Consider the following 23,666-nt stretch of genomic DNA (forward strand, 5'->3'; position numbering starts at 1 on the left):
GGCCAGCAGGATTATCACACATGTGAAATCATCAAGGAGCCTCTTCATCATGTGCCACATTCCTGTGTTCTGTTGGATTTCAGCCACTGTGCTTAAGAGGCTTTTTAGTGAGACTGACAGAGGAGAAATTCCAAGGACTCTGACTGAAATGTACACACACTTCCTGATCTTTCAGACAAGTTTAAAAAATGACAAGTATATGAAAAACCATGAAAGTAAGATTATGGAATACAGCAAGGAATTCCTTTTAAAACTTGGTAAACTGGCTTTTGACAACCTTGAGAAAGGCAATCTCATATTTTATGAACAAGATCTGACAGAGAATGGCATTGATGTCACTGAAACTTCAGTTTACTCTGGAGTGTGCACAGAAGTCTTTAAAGAGGAGTATGGGTTGTACCAGGAGAAGGTGTACTGCTTTGTGCATCTGAGCATCCAGGAGTATCTCGCTGCTTTATATGTGTTTCTGTCAAACTCATCAGCTGACCTGCTGAAGACTGCAGTGGATCAGGCATTAGAGAGCAGGAATGGACACTTGGACCTCTACCTCCGCTTCCTCCTTGGCCTCTCAACAGACTCCAGTAAGACTCTGTTACAAAGACTATTGGGGCCGACAGAAACCAGCTCACATACCATTAAGGAAACAGCCCAATGCATCAAGGAGAAAATAAAGGAGAATTTATCTCCAGAAAGGACAATCAACCTGTTCCACTGTCTGAATGAACTGGGTGACAATTCTCTAGTACAGGAAGTACAAAGATACCTGAATTCAGGAAACATTTCAGCAGATGACCTCTCACCTGCACAGTACTCAGCTCTGGCCTTTGTGATGCTGATGTCAGATGAGGAGCTGGATGTGTTTGATCTGAAGAAATACATCAGACGAGAGAAACAGCACTGCAGGCTGCTGCCTGTGGTCAAGAACTCCAGGACGGCTCTGTAAGTGACGTGGGGATGGGAAATCATGTCTGGTCTGGCAGTAATGCATGAATATTGTTTGAAATGTGTAATATATATTATATATTTCTTCTCATGGATTAATAAGTGGGTTTTATTTTGATAATCACAGCTATAGCTGTTTGTATAGCAGTGGCTAATCTTGACCACAGACTTTATAATGACTGAAGGTAGTGATGTCACTTTTTGTTTGTTACTACGTTTCCATTCCCATCCAGTCTGCCTTCTGATCACAGGCACAGCATCCTAACCTGCTATAGAAACAGTGAAGGCTCTTTATCCACAGGGTGAATCAGTGGTATGTGAGTGTTATTGTCAGCAGGCGTGTTCATGTGACGGAGCCCAGAGCTGGGAGCTTCCGTATGACTGCTGTCTCTGGCTGCTCACTGGCGCCCTCTGCTGGCCTCAGCTGCACCTAGCTGAGGATGTGACGACACATCTAGTCTGGCAGACATAGATAAACCCATCCATCCATCCATTTTCCAAACCGCTTATCCTACTGGGTCGCGGGGGGTCCGGAGCCTATCCCGGAAGCAATGGGCACGAGGTAGGGAACAACCCAGGATGGGGGGCCAGCCCATCACAGGGCACATTCACACACCATTCACGCACACACGCACACCTATGGGCAATTTAGCAACTCCAGTTAGCCTCAGCATGTTTTTGGACTGTGGGGGGAAACCGGAGTACCCGGAGGAAACCCCACGACGACATGGGGAGAACATGCAAACTCCGCACACATGTGACCCTGGCGGAGACTCGAACCTGGGTCCCAGAGGTGTGAGGCAACAGTGCTAACCACTGCACCACCATGCCGCCCCGACATAGATAAACATTGTTTAAAATTTAAAATTAATATGTATATATGTAATTTATTCTCCCTCTTTTATCAACAAGGTTTCTTTTTAATCTAGTTTATATTAACTGAAGGTAGCGATGTAGTAAAATCAAAAAGACAAGATTTCCACGACCATCCTTTGTGTAGCAAATAACCAAAGATACAGCATCATACAGAATGGTCCAGTTTTCATCAATAGTGGGAAAAACACTCATTCGTTTCAGTTCTGGATGCTGTAGGAAGAATTTCTGTAAATACCGGGGGTGGTGCGTGACTCTTGGGTTAGGACTCCATGAGCGGAAGGTCGCTGGTTCAGATCTCTTGGCCGGCAGAGTGATGTCACCACTGGGTCCTTGAGCTGCAGGGGTGCTGGATGCTGGCCGATCCTGCGCTGCGACCCCCAAACTTCCTCTCACCTGTATATGTGTTGGCGTATCTCTTCCAGAGCAAGATGGGAGGGGCGAAAAGACAATTTCCCCATGGGGGTGAATGGAGTATCATTATTTATAAATCGTTCAAACAAACATTTTATCTAAAAGCCTATTTCACAGGACTGATAGCTCTCCGATTAGTGTATTGTTGATTAGGGCTGGATGATAAGTAAAAAGAATGTGTATGTGTCATTTAGTTTAAAATATTGCAAGAAATGATCATTTTGAGTCTTACCCCCCCACCCCCCCAAAAAACTGAATGCAATTTTAGTTCAGTTCAGTTTTATTGCTGTAGTGTGTTTTCACAATATAACATCATCTCAAAGCACTTTATAGCACCCCTCCCCAAAGCCCTCAGTGAACTAGTCATAGGGAACAGTGGCAAGGAAAAACTCCACAGAAAGAACTATCCTAGGGAGGGACCACACTGAAAGGGGGAGCCCATCCTCCAGGGGGCAGCAGAGGAAACCTTAACCAGACTCAAAGGGGGAGCCCATTGTGGTCTCCAGGCAGCACAGCACAGGGGGATTAGGGGAAATAAAATGTGCAGTTAGCCAAAGTAGGGGAGACTAGAGGCAGTGCAAACAGTTAGGTGAGTGCAGTATGTAACCTCCGGCAGATATGGCTATGGCAGCATAAGCAGGAGGGAGAGGCAGGTGGGAACGCAGGCATGGGGAGTCCCTGAATGTCAGCACTCCAATTCCACAAGGGGGTGTGAAGCTAAAGTGACAGACTGACAGTTCAGTTTATCCAAAGCCAATGGCACCGATCCCCACCCAGCTCTACACCTCACACTATAGGTCTGACTGGGAGTGAGCAGTTAGCTAGAGCTAGAACTAGAGTCCCTATAAGCTAAACTAAACAGGAGTGTTTTTAGTCTAGACTTGAATATTGAAAGTCAGCCTGAATCCTGCAGATCTGCTGGAAGACTATTCCACAGCTGAAGAGCTCTATAAGAGAAAGCTCTGCAGCCTGCCGTAGCTCTTTCTACCCTGGGTACTAATAGATATCCTGCTCTTTATGATGGAAGAAACTGAGGAGGGTTGTATAAGGCCAGCAGGTTACTAAGGTATTCTGGTGCAAGGCCATTTAGTGTTTTATAAATCAATAGCAGTATTTTGTAGTTAATATGAGACTTAACTGGAAGCCAATGAAGGGAGCATAGAACAGGGCTAATATAATCATATTTTTTAGTGTTTGTAAGAACTCTGGCTGCTGCATTTTGTACCAGCTGAAGTTTATGTGAGGATCCAGATGGGCACCCAGAAAGGAAGGCATTACAGTATCCAGCCTGGAAGTTATAAAGGTGTTAGTGTTTCCGCTTCATGAAAGGAGAGCATCTTCCGAAGCTTGGCGAGGTTCCGTACATGATAGAACACAGCTTTAGTGATGCCTTTTATATGAGCATCGAAACATAAATCTGAATCAACCAGAACACCAAGATCTCTGACCACTGTGTCAGGTTGGGTAGGAAGACCACCAAGGTTGAGGTTGTCAAACTTATTTTGAGCCGCCTTCAGACCAGTTAACAGTACTTCTGTTTGCCATCCAGCACCGGATATCTAGTCGACAGTCTTCTAACCGAGAGCTGTGATGTATCATCCGGCTTAACAGATATATATAACTGTGTATCATCAGCAAAACAATGAAACCCAACACCATGATTTCTGATAATGTGACCAATATATACAGTGTACAGAAGCGGCCCATCACTGATCCCTGTGGGACACCATTGTAGTAATATTTAGCTCAGGTAAATTTTAATATCTCCACCAATTTGTTTTGAAATAATTACATTTTAATTAATTATTATTTAATGATGTTTATTAACTAATTGTTATGCCGAATGGTCGGTTGCTCCAAACTCAATTGCGAATCCCTGTGAGTCTGTTAATGTGAGACTTACATGGGATTCACTAGTTACCAGTATCGCTTAGTAACCTGGGTTAGAAGGCTCATCCAGCGAGCTGAATCACCAGGTGATTTAAATTGCCAATTTAAATTGCACATCTGGGAACAACATATTTTGGTCGATGTGGCTTATCCCAATGACCTGCTCTCCAGAATTGATAATATGCACATTAATTCAGTCTTTTAATGCAGAATAGTAGAGGACAAAGAAGTGCTAACGGACCACAAAGATCAGATAAGGGCCACAGAGGAATGTGGAAAAGGGGGGGTTGTTAAAGAAAGAAAGAAAGAACCTCTGATAGTTAGGAGCCACACTAAGATACCTGGTTACATTATTTAAGTTTCAAGATTCCTCTGGGATAATCATGAGAGCATGTATGAGTAAGTCATGAGTAAATCAATATATAGGGAATACAAAGGCCGAACTTAAAAGAAACTTTCTTTAGGGTGTTGGGTGGATGTGTGTGGTATGTAAGGCAGGATGTATGGGGAGGGGGTTACGTGCCAAGTTGAAGGGCCCCTATCCTTGAGGTTCACTCTGCTGTCTGTAGGTCCCTAAATCTTTGGGCCATAAAAGATGGAATGCTGTCCTCCCTTGTTATCTGTATTTGTGTGTGTGTGTGTGTGTGTGAGAGAGAGAGAGAGAGAGCCGTGTGTGTGTATGTGTGAGCTGTGTGTGTGTGTGGGGTCACTGACCCCCCTTTTGTGCCCAGGCCAGCGAGTACCTCTCATACCAGACTAGGCCTTGTCTCAGGCAGCCTGGAATCTCAGCCCTGTCGTATGTGTGTGTGATACTACACCATATTTGACTTTAGTGATCTTGGAAGATTCATTGTTCATGTGGATAAACTGATAATGATCAGTTAAATAGGAGTCAAACCAAGAGAGGGCTGTGTCCTTAATGCCAACCACAGATTCTAGCCACTCCAAGAGGATATTATGGTCCATAGTATCGAATACTGCAGTTAAGTCTAGTAATACCAACACAGACATACAGCCACTGTCAGAAGCCATAAGTAAATCATTCACTACTTTGACTGAAGCTGTTTCTGTGCTGTGGTTTGGTCTAAAGCCAGACTGATATAATTCATTAGCATTATTTTTCTGCAGGACAGACAGCCGGCGAGGAACAGCTTTTTCCAGGATCTTTGAAATGAACAGAAGATTTGAGATTGATTAATAATTTCCCAAATCACTAGGTTCAAGATTTCGTTTCTTTAGAACAGGTCTAATATCAGCTAGTTTAAAAGGTTTTGGATCATATCCAAACCTAATTGATGAGTCTAACACATTTAACAGGGTGGTGCTAATCAGTGGTCGAATCTCCTTCAGGAATTTTGTAGGAATTGGGTCTACGAGGCTAGTAGAGGATTTGCAGGAGGAAACTAAGCTCAAAAGTTCTAATTGTTTTATAAGAAGGAAAGATTCAAAGGTGTCATTATCAGTACGCATAGGACTAGCAGGAGGCTGGCAGCTGTATGTAGCTACAGACGTGCACTGGATGGTTTGTCTAATCTTTATTTTACCGTTACAAATGTAATAAAGTCATCACTCATAAAAGCTTGTGAGACTTGTGAGTTTAATGATGAAGAATTCTGTGTTAACCTAGACAGAGATTCAAATAGGAATTTAGGATTATTTTTGTTCTCTTCACTGAGTCTGGAGAGGTACACAGACCTCGCAGTCTGTACTTAGAGAGGCTCCTTCCAGGTAGATCTGAAAACTCCTAGTTTAGTTGAGCCCCATTTGCGCTCTAGCTTGTGTGAAGCCTGTTTAAGTTACGCGTATGATCAGAGCACCAGGGGGCAGGTTTCTTATCTCTATGCTTTATCTTCTTAAGTGGAGCTACAAGATCTAGGTGCTGCGAAGCGATTTCTCCATGTGCACAGTTACCCGTTCAAGTTCATTTTCACACGGGGCTTCAGATGTAAGGCTGAAGGACTGTGGAAGTTGTTTCATAAATGTTGTTGTAGTTAGTGCGGTAATGGAACGTCCGATTCTATACTTTGGAGTGGTGGTCAACGGGAGGCTATACTGGATTTCAAACATTAACAAGTAATGATCTGAAAGCAGAGGATTCTGAGGTATAATAGATATGTGATCCACCAGGACACCATGGCTAAGAATCAAATCCAGGGTGTGGTTACAGGCATGAGTAGGCCGACTACATTCTGACAAACACCTACAGAGTCTAGGATAGCAAAAACGTTGTTGTTAAAGGATCATTCTCCATGTGAATATAAATTTCACAGCATTTTCAGTAGTGACCACCAGCATTGTTAAAAATTTGCAAACTCCAGGGAGCAGGCGATCTATACACAATAACAGTAGTGATTGGAGGTTTGGGACCAGGTGGTCTATACACAATAACAATGTTGATTGGAGGTTTGGGACCAGGCAGTCTATACACAATAACAATGTTGATTGGAGGTTAGGGACCAGGCAGTCTATACACAATAACAATGCTGATTGGAGGTTAGGGACCATGCAGTCTATACACAATAACAATGCTGATTGGAGGTTAGGGACCAGGTGGTCTATACGCAATAACAATGTTGATTGGAGGTTAGGGACCAGGCAGTCTATACACAATAACAATGCTGATTGGAGGTTAGGGACCAGGTGGTCTACACACAATAATGATGGTGATTGGAGGTTAGGGACCAGGCAGTCTATACACAATAACAATGGTGATTGGAGCTGAAGAACTACAAAGAGATGATCCCGCAAGACTAAGAAGAGGAATTTCAAATGTGCCAAAGCTATAAGCACTTTGCTCAGACACTCCCAGGTCAGACTGAAATATTGCAGCAGCACCAGCACCTTTGCCATCTGGTCGAGGGTTAAGCTGTAATCAGCTGGAGTAAGAAGAAGAAGAAGAATAAGAACTATACAAACGAGAGGAGGCCATTCGGCCCATCAAGCTCGCTTGGAGAGAACTAAACTAATAGCTCAGAGTCGTTAAAATCTTATCTAGCTCTGATTTAAAGGAACCCAAGGATTCAGCTTGCACTACATTATCAGGAAGGCTATTCCATACTCTGACTACACGCTGTGTAAAGAAGTGCTTCCTTAAATCCAGCTTGAAATGTTTTCCCACTAATTTCCACCTATGGCCACGAGTTCGTGTATTTAAACTAATGCTGAAGTAACTATTTGGTTGAATAGCATCCAAACCTGTTAGAATCTTATATACCTGGATCATGTCCCCCCTCAGTCTCCTTTGCTTGAGACTGAACAGATTTAGCTCAAGTAACCGTTCCTCGTATGATATTCCTCTAAGACCAGGAATCATTTTTGTGGCCCTACGCTACACCTTTTCTAAGGCCATAATGTCCTTTTTAAGATATGGTGACCAAACCTGCACACAATATTCTAGGTGAGGTCTCACCAAGGAATTGTATAATCTTAGCATTACCTCCCTTGACTTAAACTCCACACACCTGGAGATATACCCCAACATCCTATTGGCCTTTTTTATTGCTTCCCCACACTGGCGAGAATGGGACATGGAAGCATCAACATACACATCAAGGTCTTTCTCATGATCAGCTACCTTTATTTCAGTGACACCCATGAAATACCTGTACTTTATATTTCTGCTCCCTAGATGGAGTACCTTACATTTATCGACGTTAAATTTCATCTGCCAGGTATCGGCCCAGTCACTAATTAAATCAAGATCCCGCTGTAGCTGCTGAGCCACTAATTCAGTATCTGCTACACCACCCACCTTGGTGTCATCTGCAAATTTCACCAGTTTAATGTATATATTGGTATCCATATCATTTATGTAAATTAGGAACAATAGTGGTCCTAAAATCGAACCCTGCGGTACCCCACTATGAACGCAAGCCCACTGTGACATTGTGCCTCTTATAACTACTCGCTGTTTCCTATCTAAGTTATCAATCCAGGTCGCTACGGTACCTAAAATACCTGTCGCTTTGAGTTTAAGTAGGAGCCTCTTGTGGGGGACAACATCAAAAGCCTTTTGGAAATCTAAGTAGATGACATCATAGGCCTTCTTATCATCAACTTCCTGAGTAGCTTCCTCAAAAAACTCCAACAGATTTGTTAAACAGGATCTACCTCTCCTAAATCCATGCTGGCTATCCCGCAAAATGTTATTGGAGTCCAGGTAATCTACCATTTTCTCTTTGATTAGAGTAGATTGAGTAGATTCATTTAGTGCCATGAATTCATTCGGTTTAAGTCAGGTCTCTGTAAGGCATAAGGACCAACACTAAAATTAGTAATCATTTCATTTATTAGTAGCGCCTTAGGAGCCAGTGATCTTACATTCAAAAGTCCAAGTTTTAGCCTTGCATTATACCTATTATCTAATAATGGATTTAGCTTAATTATTATGAAGGTATTATGACTACGGTGGAATAGACCTCCATGATTAAAAGTGCGGGGAACAGACACAGTCCCATTAACATGAACCCTAGGTGACGACTCTAAGCACCTAGCAGGTGGTTGGTTATGCCAGTTTGCCTCCCGCCTGGACTTGGCTCTGGCTAGTCAGCGATTTGCCTGTAGACTATGAGCTATGCTTTTGGACAGGAGATCGGCACCAGCCCACGAGGGGTGAATACCGTCCCTCTTCAAAAGCTCAGGCCTACCCCCAAACATTTGCCAATTGTCTGTATAACCCACAGCATTTATCGGGCACCATTCCGACAGCCAGCGATGCAGCGACGATAATCTGCTGTATATTTCATCAGCACGTCTAGCAGGGATGGGGCCAGAGCGCGTTACTGACACACACATCTTCTTCACAAGGCTATGAAATTTGTCTATGTAACTATTGACTATGAATTGCAGAATCATGCACAGTCAATAGTTATAGCTCTACATTCTTTTTTTTTTTTTTAAAAGATGTGAACAGAATGCGCAACTGTGTTGGGGTGTTCCCTGACTATGAAATTTACCAAGGGGGGGTGACCTATAACATATTTTGCCAAGTTTAGGGGTAGGAACAGAAAACGGACAAGTTTTTAAAATAATTAATAGTCAGGCTGTTCATTTAAAAACTGTCAATGGTTCTTTATATTTTATCTCAAGTATTGATCGTAATGAAAGGATCTGCAAAGAAGGGATTCGTAACTGGATTGTCAAGGCTGTCTGCAATTTTCTGACTTCAAACAGAAATTAACATTCGTAAGGGCTTGTCTTGTTCGTCCCTCCACAGAAGTTATGGGGTCTGATGTCACATGCTGGCTGGGGAAAAATAATACCTGCTTTTGTTTCTAGTAGAATAGATTACTGTAATGCCCTCTTGTCTGGTCTGCCTAAGAAATCTATTTCACATCTACAACGGGCCCAGAATGCCGCTGGCGGAGTGTTAACACGCACCGGTCACAGGGACCACATCCACAACGGGCCCAGAATGCCGCTGGCGGAGTGTTAACACGCACCAGTCACAGGGAACACATTTACAACGGCCCCAGAATGCCGCTGGCGGAGTGTTAACACGCACCAGGCACAGGGATCACATCTACAACGGACCCAGAATGCAGCTGGCGGAGTGTTAACACGCACCAGTCACAGGGATCACATCTACAACGGGCCCAGAATGCCGCTGGCGGAGTGTTAACACGCACCAGTCACAGGGATCACATCTACAACGGACCCAGAATGCAGCTGGCGGAGTGTTAACACGCACCAGTCACAGGGATCACATCTACAACGGGCCCAGAATGCCGCTGGCGGAGTGTTAACACGCACCAGTCACAGGGATCACATCTACAACGGACCCAGAATGCAGCTGGCGGAGTGTTAACACGCACCAGTCACAGGGATCACATCTACAACATGCCCAGAATGCCGCTGGCGGAGTGTTAACACGCACCGGTCACAGGGATCACATCTACAACGGGCCCAGAATGCCGCTGGCGGAGTGTTAACACGCACCGGTCACGGGGATCTCAGCTGCAACGGGCCCAGAATGCCGCTGGGGGAGTGTTAACACGCACCGGTCACAGGGATCACATCTACAACGGGCCCAGAATGTCGCTGGGGGAGTGTTAACACGTACCGGTCACGGGGATCACATGCACAACGGGCCCAGAATGCTGCAGGCGGAGTGTTAACACGCACCGGTCACGGGGATCACATGCACAACGGGCCCAGAATGCTGCAGGCGGAGTGTTAACACGCACCAGTCACGGGGATTCATCTACAACGGGCCCAGAATGCCGCTGGGGGAGTGATAACACGCACCGGTCACGGGGATCACATGCACAACGGGCCCAGAATGCTGCTGGCGGAGTGTTAACACGCACCGGTCACGGGGATCACATGCACAACGGGCCCAGAATGCCGCTGGCGGAGTGTTAACACGCACCGGTCACGGGGATCACATGCACAACGGGCCCAGAATGCTGCTGGCGGAGTGTTAACACGCACCGGTCACGGGGATCACATGCACAACGGGCCCAGAATGCTGCAGGCGGAGTGTTAACACGCACCGGTCACGGGGATCACATGCACAACGGGCCCAGAATGCCGCTGGGGGAGTGATAACACGCACCGGTCACGGGGATCACATGCACAACGGGCCCAGAATGCTGCTGGCGGAGTGTTAACACGCACCGGTCACGGGGATCACATGCACAACGGGCCCAGAATGCTGCAGGCGGAGTGTTAACACGCACCGGTCACGGGGATCACATGCACAACGGGCCCAGAATGCTGCTGGCGGAGTGTTAACACGCACCGGTCACGGGGATCACATGCACAACGGGCCCAGAATGCCGCCGGCGGAGTGTTAACACGCACCAGTCACAGGGATCACATCTACAACGGACCCAGGATGCCGCTGGCGGAGTGTTAACACACACCAGTCACGGGGATCACATGCACAACGGGCCCAGAATGCTGCAGGCGGAGTGTTAACACGCACCGGTCACGTGGATCACATGCACAACGGGCCCAGAATGCCGCTGGCGGAGTGTTAACACGCACCGGTCACGTGGATCACATGCACAACGGGCCCAGAATGCCGCTGGGGGAGTGTTAACACGCACCAGTCACAGGGATCACATCTACAACGGGCCCAGAATACCTCTGGCGGAGTGTTAACACGCACCAGTCACGGGGACCACATCCACAACGGGCCCAGAATGCCGCTGGCGGAGTGTCAACACGCACCAGTCACAGGGATCACATCTACAACGGGCCCAGAATGCCGCTGGCGGAGTGTCAGCATGCACCAGTCACAGGGATCACATCTACAACGGGCCCAGAATACCTCTGGCGGAGTGTTAACACGCACCGGTCACAGGGATCACATCTACAACGGGCCCAGAATGCCGCTGGCGGAGTATTAACACGCACCAGTCACAGGGATCACATCTACAACGGGCCCAGAATGCCGCTGGCGGAGTGTTAACACGCACCAGTCACAGGGATCACATCTACAACGGGCCCAGAATACCTCTGGCGGAGTGTTAACACGCACCAGTCACAGGGATCACATCTACCACGGGCCCAGAATGCCGCTGGCGGAGTGTCAACACGCACCAGTCACAGGGATCACATCTACCACGGGCCCAGAATGCCGCTGGCGGAGTGTTAACACGCACCAGTCACAGGGATCACATCCACGACGGGCCCAGAATACCTCTGGCGGAGTGTTAACACGCACCGGTCACGGGGATCTCATCTACAACGGCCCAGAATACCTCTGGCGGAGTGTTAACACGCACCAGTCACGGGGACCACATCCACAACGGGCCCAGAATGCCGCTGGCGGAGTGTTAACACGCACCAGTCACAGGGATCACATCTACAACGGGCCCAGAATACCTCTGGCGGAGTGTTAACACGCACCAGTCACAGGGATCACATCTACCACGGGCCCAGAATGCCGCTGGCGGAGTGTCAACACGCACCAGTCACAGGGATCACATCTACCACGGGCCCAGAATGCCGCTGGCGGAGTGTTAACACGCACCGGTCACGGGGACCACATCCACGACGGGCCCAGAATGCCGCTGGCGGAGTGTTAACACGCACCAGTCACAGGGATCACATCCACGACGGGCCCAGAATACCTCTGGCGGAGTGTCATCTATAATAATCTGTTTTATTATTTTACACATTTATTATTATCAGTAATTGTTGGGGGGGGGGGGGCTCGCTACCCCCAGATGACATAGGGGCTAGAGGCCCCTATGTGGGAGGGGCCCCTGAAGAGAACATGGGTGGTTAAAGTTCTGTGTGATGGTATTTTTTTATTTTCTATTAAATTTTTTTAAACATTTTTAAGATAGAAGTTAGTCATGTGATGGTACTGAACTTACAAGAATGATGAACGCATGGTTACTGCAAGGGACAATGCTTGTGAAATTTTGCACAATGTTTCTTTTTTGAACTGCTTCAGAATCTTAGGCTAGAAAGCAAATCATGAATCCTTTGTATGTAGCCTAAGCGCGTTTCCCCAGCAAAGACGATAATCGCCGGTTAGTCACGGTCAGATATCGACACCGGGATACTTGTCTGATTACACTCATTACTGATAATATCGTCATATCACCCAGACGTAGTTGGTGATTTGACATGTTCCCAGGTATAACAATACAGGGACAAAAAGGATTTTACTCATGGGATCAGGAATCCAAGTGCCAGTTGCTGCTGCATTAGCTGCTGGGAATGTTCACATCTCCTCCTTTCAGTGATACATGTCGAGTGTAGGGACACCTGGCAGAAAGATGGCTAAGGACTGCACTGGAAGCACTGGTCTAACTGTAATGGGAGGGTTCACATCCATCTTGCTGTTGATGTGTTCCTATATATTCCTGTATATTCTGTGATTTTTGACTTGTATTTGTAGCTTGTACTTAATGTACTTTACCTCTAGTTTTGAGCAAAGGTGCACTGACTCACAATTAGTGATCATATGACTGCAGCAGATTGTCAGGACGCACAGAACACTCTGCAGACTATAATTCATTTCGAAGTGTAAGCTGTGCTGCTAATTATACTGAAAACAAATGCTTATTGTAATGCTTTGTATTTTACTAATGTGTAGGATGTGTATATGTCTGTGTCTTAAAGTGTTTTCTGTTTCAGGCTGAACAGCTGTGATCTCATAGATAAACACTGTGAAGTGCTGTCTTCAGCTCTAAGATCAAACTCTTCCCCCCTGAGAGAGCTGGACCTGAGTGACAATAACCTGAAGGATTCAGGAGTGAAGCTGCTCTCTGCTGCACTGGGGGATTTACACTGTAAACTGGAGATACTGAGGTCAGTATTACTGGGTATTCCACACTGTAAACTGGGGATAGTGAGGCCAGTATTACTGGGTTTTCCACACTGTAAACTGGAGATACTTAGGTCAGTATTACTGGGTATTCCACACTATAAAGAGGAGATAGTGAGCAATTAGCTATGGGAAAGAGAGGAGGAGTCTTGCCTTGTCTTAGATACTAAACTGTAATTCTTGAAATATTTATTAGAGCATCACATTTATTTCATAATTGTAATGGTGAGATGATATTATTTATTGGGGAGTTTCTCTCTCTCTCTTTGCAGGCTGTCAGGCTGTAGAGTCACAAAAGAAGGCTGTTCTTCCCTGGCTTCAGCTCTGAAGTTATACCCCTCACACCTGAGAGAGCTGGATCTGAGCTACAATCACCCAGGAGACTCAGGAGTGAAGCTGCTCTCTGCTGTACTGGAGGATCCCAGCTGTAAACTGGAGAAGCTGCAGTGAGTACAGAATATGCATTTTACATAAAAGTAACTGGACACCAAGAAAACCCACAATGCCTTTCAACAGTTACATAATAAACAAACACAAACAGCTTCTGTTTTCTTCTCCTACGTCCTTATATCCCACAATCTTATTAGCCCTCGATCCATGTTAGAAATAATTAAGCAGGGAAGCAGGAAACATCCATTCAACCATATAATCCATGCAAAATATGTGTGTTGTTTAGCAAAGTTAACGGCACTATTACAGTTAAACAAGCTGACTTTAACATCCAACCATTTTCCAAACCGCTTATCCTACTGGGTTGCGGGGGGTCCGGAGCCTATCCCGGAAGCAATGGGCATGAGGCAGGGAACAACCCAGGATAGGGGGCCAGCCCATCGCAGGGCACACTCACACACCATTCACTCACACATGCATTCCCACGGGCAATTTAGCAACTCCAATTAGCCTCAGCATGTTTTTGGACTCTGGGAGGAAACCAGAGTACCCGGAGAAAACCCCACAATGTCATGGGGAGAACATGCAAACTCCACACACATTTGACCCAGGCGGAGACTCAAACCCGGGTCCCAGAGGTCTGAGGCAACAGTGCTAACCACTGCACCACCATGCCGCCCCCTGACGTTAACATGTTATGGACAAAAAAATAATGGACGCCAAACAGAATCAGGATGATTGTTAAAATGATTTTTAATAATTTAATTGTTTTCTGAAAATCCATTATGTCATGGTCCCTATTCTCCTCATTTGATTACAGTGCTGCAGTGTAAAAAGTGGATTTAAAAGTGTTTAATTTTTTTAAGGGTGGGCTGGTGTGAACTCACAGAGAAATGCTGTGAGGCACTGGCTTCAGCTCTCAGATCAAACTCATCACCCCTGAGAGAGCTGGACCTGAGTGACAATGACCTGCAGGACTCAGGAGTGAAGCTGCTCTCTGCTGGACTGGGGGATTCGTACTGTAAACTGGAGATACTGAGGTTAGTTTTACTGGGTATTCCACACTGTAAACTGGCGGTAGTGAGGTGAGTATTACTGGGTATTTCACACTGTACGCTGGAGATACTAAGGTAGAAAATAACTAATGATTTCAAAATAAAGCAGGAGTATCTAAGTCCACAGGTTTCCTTAAAAAATAACATTAGACTCGCTACAGTAAGTGGAATGTCGAAAGGAAGATTGCATTGGAGGTTAAGGATGACATTAAAAGTTTCTTCCAATATTTTAACTCCAAAAGAGCTCTAAAAGCTGAAATCACTCATCTGCAGGATAGTAAGGGCCTTATAATTGAAAATGAAAATTTATATAGTAAATGAGTTTAATGATTTTTTTACACGGGTGTTCACAGTAGAGGACATGATTAACTTACCACCATTTAGTACAAATACAGTGTCATATATAAACAATATACAGTCCCTCCACAATTATTGGCCGCCTTGTAAAGATTTGTAAAAAGGTTAGAAAAAAATCCACCTTTTGGCGAAGCAGCTTCATCTCACAGTGAAAAAAAAATCCAACCTTTCATTGAAATAAATTTATTAAAAGAAAAACAAATCCTTCATCAAGACTTATGAAGGTCAGCACACTTCTCCCTCATTTGGTCTGTGTGTCTCTTATCTTTCCCATGTTGATGGATGACTAAGGGAATTTGGCCTCTGTGTCTCCTCATGTTTGTACCCCAGTTACTCAGGAAGTCATGGATTACAGCTTGAAGGTTCCTTTTCACTCCAATCAACTCAACGATGTATAATTTACATGCTTCAGTTACATTGTGTCCACTATAATTTGCAGGGCTGCCAATAATCGTGGCTCATGTGTTTTTGTTGAAAATAATTATTTCTTCAAATAAATTGATTTCAGTTAAAAGTTGGATTTTTCTCATCTTTTCCATGTGAGATGAAGAAACTTCACCAGAAGGTGGATTTTTTCTTACCCCTTTTACAACGGGGTGCCAATAATTGTGGAGGGAATGTATGTATAACTGAGGCTGATGTGGTACAAAACCTGGCTAAACTCAAAATAAATAAATCGCAGGGCCCTGATGGCATCTTACCTATAGTTTTAAACGAGATGAGGAATATTATTAGCCAACCGTTAACTTTACTGTTTCCGAAATCCTTATCTGCATGTGTGGTACCTTATGATTGGAAGTATGCTAATATAACACCCATATTCAAAAAAGGGGATAGATGTAATCCAGCAAACTATAGGCCAATCAGTTTAATTTGCATAACTAGAAAAGTAATGGATATGTAACAGGGGCTCCAGTTAGAGGCTTTTATTTTGACAAGTATGCAGACTGCTTGTGATTTTTGGGCGGCTGTGATTGGTTGAAGAGTTAAGAGCGGGAGAGAACTGGTCAGAACGACCCGTGCTGAAACGGTGCGTGTTGTGTTTTTTGGGAAAATCAGAGAGAGAGCGTGGCACGGAAGAGGGAGAAGCATAAGCGCAGACATAGAAAGAAAACAGGAGAGAAAAATGTGTTTTTGTAAGTGGAAACCGTGAAAGCTGTAAAAGCAAGTGAGCTGAGAGTTTGCTTACTTTAGGCGGTTATTTTCTAGCTACGGAGATAACAAGTTTACCCTGCTAGCTCCTGTTTTAGCGTGGTGTGCATTCATAACGCGTGCTTAGTGTGCGATTTGCTAGCTGCAAGCGAATGTGACTAATTATTAAGCGGTCAAGACTGCCACTGAAGTGCAACGTAGCGCACAGTTGAAGCTGTGGATACGGCGTGCAGTTGAACTTCTGATGTAGACGCCTGGATAGGCCAAAAGGGCCTGCGTGCATCGTGCGGAGAAGTTTACAGACACCGTGGACGGCCTGTGCGACAGAAAAGTGGAGTGGCTAAGCAATGAAGGTCATAGGAGGGTCTTTTGGACAAGCGTGGACGTAAATATCCGTCTTCTCGACATCGGGTGTTATTTCATCAGTGCCCTGCCATTCGTCGACTTCTGCCAGTGACTCCTCTCAACCAATCTTCCGGAGATTAAGGTACTGCGTTCCAGTTTTAATGATTCTAGCATGTTTATGGAGACACAAGAAGAGCAGTGAACACACTTTTTGAGCCCATATGTTTATATATTGCATGTGACTTGCATCGAATGCTTCACCGCAGTAGTTTCAAGGCATTGGAGGACTTTGGACTAAGCGATAATTACATGTGGGGCAGACTCTTGTAAAATTGTCCTCAGCAAAACGGAGAAAAGTGTTTGGGCTCAGTGTGACATCAGCTACGGTGTACACGTTCTAACATGTAGTGTTTGTTGATGGGAGATGTTCTCTTAAAACACTGTTTAATGAACAAAATGTTTAATTTGCCTAAAAGTGGTAATTGATGTTTTTTTTTATTTCATTTGTCTACTCTTTGAAACAGGATCGGTGCGAGTGAATGGGCACTGTTAATTGATCCTGGAAAGCGGCATATGTTCTTGTATTAATAAATATTTTGTATTTAGTTTTAATTGAGGTTTGCTGCTGTCCCTGTCTGTGGTTAATGTCCTGCCTGGGAAACTGAAGTACGTTGCCCCTTAGCTCATGACTAGATAGGCAGCATAAAGACAGCAACAGTTAATAAGGACTTCACACTTCTTTCATAATCACACACACACAAACGCACATAACCCACACTCGTACTTGCATACATACACAACGACACTTACACGCACTCATACTCGCACACATCTGTACATTCACATTCTTAGTGAGCGGGCGTTACGTGCCTGGGTGAGCATTCCTGACGCGGCAGTGGCCCCGCTTACAGATACAAAAAGCCTGGATACAAATAACATTCTGAAGGGTAGTCAACCAGGAGAAGAACCCATTGTGAGCAGGTATACAGGCCCACAGAGCATGCGGATAATTATCTGTGACACCCATGGTGCACTGTGAGCAGGTATACAGTCCAACAGAGCATGCAGATAATTATCTGTGCCACCCATGGTGCACTGTGAGCAGGTATACAGGCCCACATAGCATGCAGATAATTATCTGTGACACCCATGGTGCACTGTGAGCAGGTATACAGGCCCACAGAGCATGCAGATAATTACCTGTGACACCCATGGTGCACTGTGAGCAGGTATACAGGCCAACAGAGCATGCAGATAATTCTGTGACACCCATGGTGCACTGTGACCAGGTATACAGGCCCACAGAGCATGCAGATAATTATCTGTGACACCCATGGTGCACTGTGAGCAGGTATACAGGCCAACAGAGCATGCAGATAATTCTGTGACACCCATGGTGCACTGTGAACAGGTATACAGGCCCACAGAGCATGCGGATAATTATCTGTGACACCCATGGTGCACTGTGAGCAGGTATACAGGCCAACAGAGCATGCAGATAATTATCTGTGACACCCATGGTGCACTGTGAGCAGGTATACAGGCCAACAGAGCATGCAGATAATTATCTGTGACACCCATTGTACACTGTGACCAGGTATACAGGCCAACAGAGCATGCAGATAATTATCTGTGACACCCATTGTGCACTGTGAGCAGGTATCAGTACTGACTACTTTTTATATTGAGTCACATGTTTTATGTGAATTACTTTGTACTGAACTGAAGGCCAGTATTTGTCACTGCGAATATGTTGTTGCAGACGTCCATCCAGAAATCAGAGCTGGGGGAAAAGATAAGGTCCTTATTCCAATTAATTTTTGGTACAAATATCAATGTGTCTGTCGCAGATGGAGGATTATATATTCTAGAGGTTTCTTTTTATTTTTAAGTTGCAGAATGTTGTCTCATCTGAGGAGGATTCAGTGTATTATGTGTGAGGTTCATTTTGGTTTTGATGCTGGATTCAGTTAGTAAATATTAGAAAAATTGCATATTCTCAACTCGTATTTATGGATTAAGTCTTCGAATGTCATGAAATGACTGTTACTGAAAAGGAGGTGGAGATGTGTAATCCCTTTCTGTCCCCGTGAGTGATAGTGAATAGTGATATTGTGAAGTAGGAAGGCCAGATTATTCCAGATTGGCGTGTATTTACAGGGTCTGAGAGTACAGTTAGTGATTTTAATGGCTTTCCACTGGGCTGTCAGTGCTGTGGAAATGGCAGCACTGTGTTGTCAAAGCAGATTTGTTTCTTTAATGAAATTTTGAGTAAGTCTGCATGTCTGATTTTTACAGTACAGCTGCTCCTGCTGTAACCATGAGCTGCTGTTACTGCTGTAGTGTGACAATTTAGTTTAATCTTGCACTTGATTTGCTAAGTAATAATTCAGAAAATGAGCTTGTAATCCAACTTGAGATTTATTTTTCTGTAATATGGAATGTTTGATTTTGTGTTTTTGTTTTTCCAGCAAAAATGTGACATTAATGAGTTAAGAGTTTGAAAGAATTTTTCTGAAATTATTATGAATGAGAATTTTTATATTTATTGTTGAAATGGGTCCTATTTGTGAGAGTGGAGACTCATCTATTATTCTGAGTAAGGGGGTGCAGCCTCTGTAGCCTGTGGGAGATGTAGATATCCAAGTACCGGATATTTCCAGTGTGAAATGGACCATCCTGATCAGCTGAATCCCAGGCATCTTCAGATAGTGAGAAAATTATGGTTGTTTTCCAGTTTATTGTGTAGTTTGATAGATTTGAAAAGGTATTAATGAAATTAAAATTTCATATATTTAGGCAAAACAGCAAGATATCATTTGCATAGAGACTAATTTTGTGTTGGTATTAGTATGAGTTCCATTTATTTCACTGTTCTGTCGTATTGCTGCCACAAGTGTTTCTATGAAGATGGCAAACAGTGAAGGAGAGAGTGGGCATGCAGGCCGTCTTCCCCGTCGGAGTGTGAATGCAGGTGATGTGATCCCATCTGTGACACTGTAGCTTTGGCTGAGCTGTACAGTATTTTAACCCAGTGGGTGAACGACTCTCCGAAGCCAAATCTATGCAGTGTATTAAAGAGGAATGTCCACCTGACTGTCAGATGCCGTTTCTGCATCTAATGATGTAATCATGGGTTTAGTATGGGTATGCTGAGCAGTACTGACTAAATTAAATAATCTTTGGATGTTGTCCGAGGCATGTCTTGTCTTGATGAAATCTGTCTGATCACCATAGATTATAGTAGGAATTACTGTCTGTAACTGAGTGGCGAGAGCTTTTGTAATGATTTTCAAGTCTGTATTTATTAGTGAGAGTGGCGGGTAACTGGAGGGTTGTGTTGGGTCTTTATCAGGTTTCAATAACACTGTAATGGCGGGTAACTGGAGGGTTGTGTTGGGTCTTCATCAGGTCTCAATAACACTGTAATGGCCGGTAACTGGAGGGTTGTGTTGGGTCTTCATCAGGTCTCAATAACACTGTAATGGCCGGTAACTGGAGGGTTGTGTTGGGTCTTTATCAGGTCTCAATAACACTGTAATGATCACTCATACGTGATGGGATTTTTGATGCATCTTTAATTCCTCTTACCAATCTATTGAAGAGTGGAGATAATATGTCCCAAAAATGTGTATAGATTTCTGCAGGGTAACCATCCGGTCTGGCGATTTGGTTGTTAGGCATTTGGTTGAGGACCTTATGGAGTTCTTCTGATGTTAATGGTGCATCAAGCAGAGGTGGAGATTTCAGGTGTAGGGAGTACAAATCCAGACCAAGATTTTGTTTCAACAAAACAGTTGAGTGACTGTGACTCTTTATATTCATCTGGTTGGTTGAAACAAAATCTTGGTCTGGATTTGTACTCTCTGGACCTGAAATCTCCACCTCTGGCATCAAGGGCATCTGCTGTTTCATTGGTTTATATGGGTAAGTCTAGATTATTTTAAAATGATTCTATATCAGCTGGATCTTATATCAGTTCTTATAAAATGTTCAAAAGATGTTAATTTTGCGTGATTATTGAAATATTTATTAGAGGAGTCATATTTACTTAAAAGTAATGCTTGTAATGGTGGGGTGATCTTATTTACTGGGGAGTTTTTGTCCATCTCTCTGCAGGCTGTCAGGGTGTAGAGTCACAGAACAAGGCTGTTCTTCCCTGGCTTCAGCTCTGAGGTCAAACCCCTCACACCTGAGAGAGCTGGAGCTGAGCTACAATCACCCAGGAGACTCAGGAGTGAAGCTGCTCTCTGCTGTACTGGAGGATCCCAGCTGTAAACTGGAGAAGCTGAAGTGAGTACAGAGTGTGTGTCTGACACGCTACAGATACTTATGCATGTATGTGAAGAAGAGGCACCAATTAATAAATGGATACAGCAGTACTATGTCATTCTGCTTCTCCTGTAGTGTGGATCACGGTGGAGAGTGCAGGACCAGACCAGGCTTACAGAAATGTAAGTGTGTTTGCATGTTATTATTAATAATACCATGAATACTATGTTATGGTTGTATTCACACAATTGTTGTGATGAGTGTGGCTTTTTGCACTGTGTGTAGATGGATTTCCATGTTTGTGTTTAGGTGAGTTTCATGTCATTTTAGACAACATCCAAACAAGAAATAAAATATCAGAATCATCACCAAAAACACTATCAATTCATTTAATCGTTTTTTTTTTTTAAATTTACAAAAAATTCTCTTTGTGCTCACATTGTCTTTGTGTTTGTGTGGGAGCGTAGAATGGTTAAATATATAATAATATTGCTTAAATATTCTGTTATTGATGGCCATTTTCAAGCCGCATGCGCCGGCTTTAGCGGTTAGAAGGAAAGACACTGACTTTAGTATTGATCTCTGGTGCCGTTTTGTGGTAAATATGCTTGTGATGAATATGTCTGAATGTCGCTGCTTTGTCATTTTTTAATTAAATTAATTAAGCTGTTAGTTTAGCTCGCGCCCCATTTTGGCGGCTCTTCCCGCCGCCGTCGCGCGCCCACTTTATGGTTCATAAACTTCAGTTCCCGCTTCGTTAGGGGAAGCTGTGCTGTTTTTATATCGTACAGAAACATAAAGTACAGGCTGCCTGATGGGATTAATAATTCTTCTCCTGCCTACAGACTCCTGCCAGCTGACGCTGGACCCCAACACAGCACATAGACTCCTGTCTCTGTCAGGGGGGAACAGGAAGGTGACACGAGGAGCAGAGCAGCCATATCCTGATCATCCAGAGAGATTTGACAGCTGCCCCCAAGTTCTGTGCAGAGAGAGTCTGACTGGCCGCTGTTACTGGGAGGCTGAGTGGGATGGAGTTGCAGTCCTGATAGGAGTGACTTATAAAGGGATCAGGAGGAAAGGAGGGAGGGGCTGTGTGCTTGGATACAATGACAAGTCATGGAGTCTGTGCTGTAATACTGACAGTTACTCTGTCCAGCACAATAATAATCATACTCTCATACCCATAGAGCCCTCATGCCCCCGCAGAGTAGGAGTGTATCTGGACTGGGGGGCTGGTGCTCTGTCCTTCTACAGAGTCTCCTCTGATGGACTGACCCCCCTGCACAGATTCAGCTCCTCATTCACTGAGTCCCTCTATCCAGGGTTTGGGGTTTTTAACTCCTCAGTGTCACTGTGACGTGTTGCTGGTTCTCCTGGAAAAAAGGTAAAATCTCTGCTTTTTAATCTTTATAATCATTTTTACTCTGAAATGTATATTTGAAAAAAGTAAATGACTGTGTTCAGTGAGCTGAATAAATATGAAAAATATAGTTTTATAGTTTTTCTCTCTGACTAAAATGTAACTATATGTAATCCTCAGGGCAGCAGGGTGGTGCAGTGGTTAGCACTGTTGCCTCACACCTATGGGACCCGGGTTCGAGTCTCCGCCTGGGTTATATGTGTGTGGAGTTTGCATGTTCTCCCCATGTCATTGTGGGGTTTTCTCTGGGTACTCTGGTTTCCCCCCCACAGTCCAAAGACATGCTGAGGCTAATTGGTGTTGCTAAATTGCCCGTAGGAATGCATGTGTGAGTGACTGGTGTGTGAGTGTGCCCTGCGATGGGCTGCCCCCCCATCCTGGGTTGTTCCCTGCCTCGTGCCCATTGCTTCCGGGATAGGCTCCAGACCCCCCGTAGGACCCAGACCCAGTAGGATAAGCGGTTTGAAAAATGGATGGATGTAATCCTGATGAGTGGGGGGGACTTTCCCCCTCCCCTGTATATGTACATTTTATATATTTATGTCCATTTACTGTATTTCCTCCCTGTACAATGACAATAAAGGCTTTCTGTTCTGTCCTATTAATGTCCTGCTTCAGCATCACCCAAAGCATAACTGAGTAACATAATGAAACCAGTCTGTTGGATTAAGTTAAATTCACTGTATTACTGCAGCTGAACATAATTAACACAATGACACTGAATCAATGTGTATAATAATCATTTAACTGGACACATAACAGACGCAAAAAACACTGGAAAATATAATTATGTCCTGTTACTGTCCTGCTTCAGTGGATTGAAGTAAATAAAATAATTATTACTATATTTTATTAAATAATGAAATTTGTTTTACATACATTAAACTCCACGCCCCCCCCCCCCCCACCCCACTATAAAAGATCTGATTACACCCCCGCCAGACAGAAAGGGAAGGTGCCCATGCACCCTTACCCCCTCCCTGCCACACTATAAATGGCCTTTTTATGCCCCCGTCAGACAGAACGTGCAGGTGCCCAGGCACCCTTACCCCCCCCCCCCCCCCATCCCACTGTAAAAGGTCTGGTTACGCCGACAGAAGTGGCTATATATAAGATGATCTAATAGTTAACATTCTATACAGTTACTGTAGTCAGTTATAATGTCTCTATCAAGCTGCTGCCGTATTTCTTACATCCACTGGACTCGTCAATTCACAGAAGAAGCGATCATTCCAGAAACAATGTGTACTTTTCAGGGACGCCA

At 44.4% G+C, this 23,666-nt stretch overlaps 2 protein-coding genes across 2 annotated transcripts in view; both read left to right on the forward strand.

Moving 5' to 3' along the window:
* Positions 1 to 23,666, forward strand: part of LOC125721932 (NACHT, LRR and PYD domains-containing protein 12-like) — a 431,572-nt gene that overhangs the window by 19,609 nt on the left and 388,297 nt on the right. The gene's annotated exons all lie outside the window — the stretch shown is intronic.
* On the forward strand, positions 69 to 22,796 carry LOC125721941 (NACHT, LRR and PYD domains-containing protein 12-like). The gene is made up of 7 exons (XM_048998173.1): positions 69 to 939; positions 13,219 to 13,392; positions 13,681 to 13,854; positions 14,665 to 14,838; positions 20,827 to 21,000; positions 21,115 to 21,161; positions 21,825 to 22,796. The coding sequence occupies exons 1-7, from the start codon at positions 149 to 151 to the stop codon at positions 22,337 to 22,339; spliced, it is 2,049 nt and encodes a 682-aa protein (XP_048854130.1). The 5' UTR covers positions 69 to 148; the 3' UTR covers positions 22,340 to 22,796.

Source organism: Brienomyrus brachyistius, unplaced genomic scaffold (assembly GCF_023856365.1).
Source record: "Brienomyrus brachyistius isolate T26 unplaced genomic scaffold, BBRACH_0.4 scaffold36, whole genome shotgun sequence".
Classification (NCBI taxonomy): Eukaryota; Metazoa; Chordata; class Actinopteri; order Osteoglossiformes; family Mormyridae; genus Brienomyrus; species Brienomyrus brachyistius.

Coding starts and splice junctions, on each gene's coding strand:
- LOC125721941 (XM_048998173.1), top strand. CDS start 149: ATGTACACACACTTCCTGATCTTTCAGACAAGTTTAAAAAATGACAAG. Junction 13,855..14,664: donor TGTAAACTGGAGAAGCTGCA/GTGAGTACAGAA, acceptor AATTTTTTTAAG/GGTGGGCTGGTGTGAACTCA. Junction 14,839..20,826: donor TGTAAACTGGAGATACTGAG/GTTAGTTTTACT, acceptor ATCTCTCTGCAG/GCTGTCAGGGTGTAGAGTCA.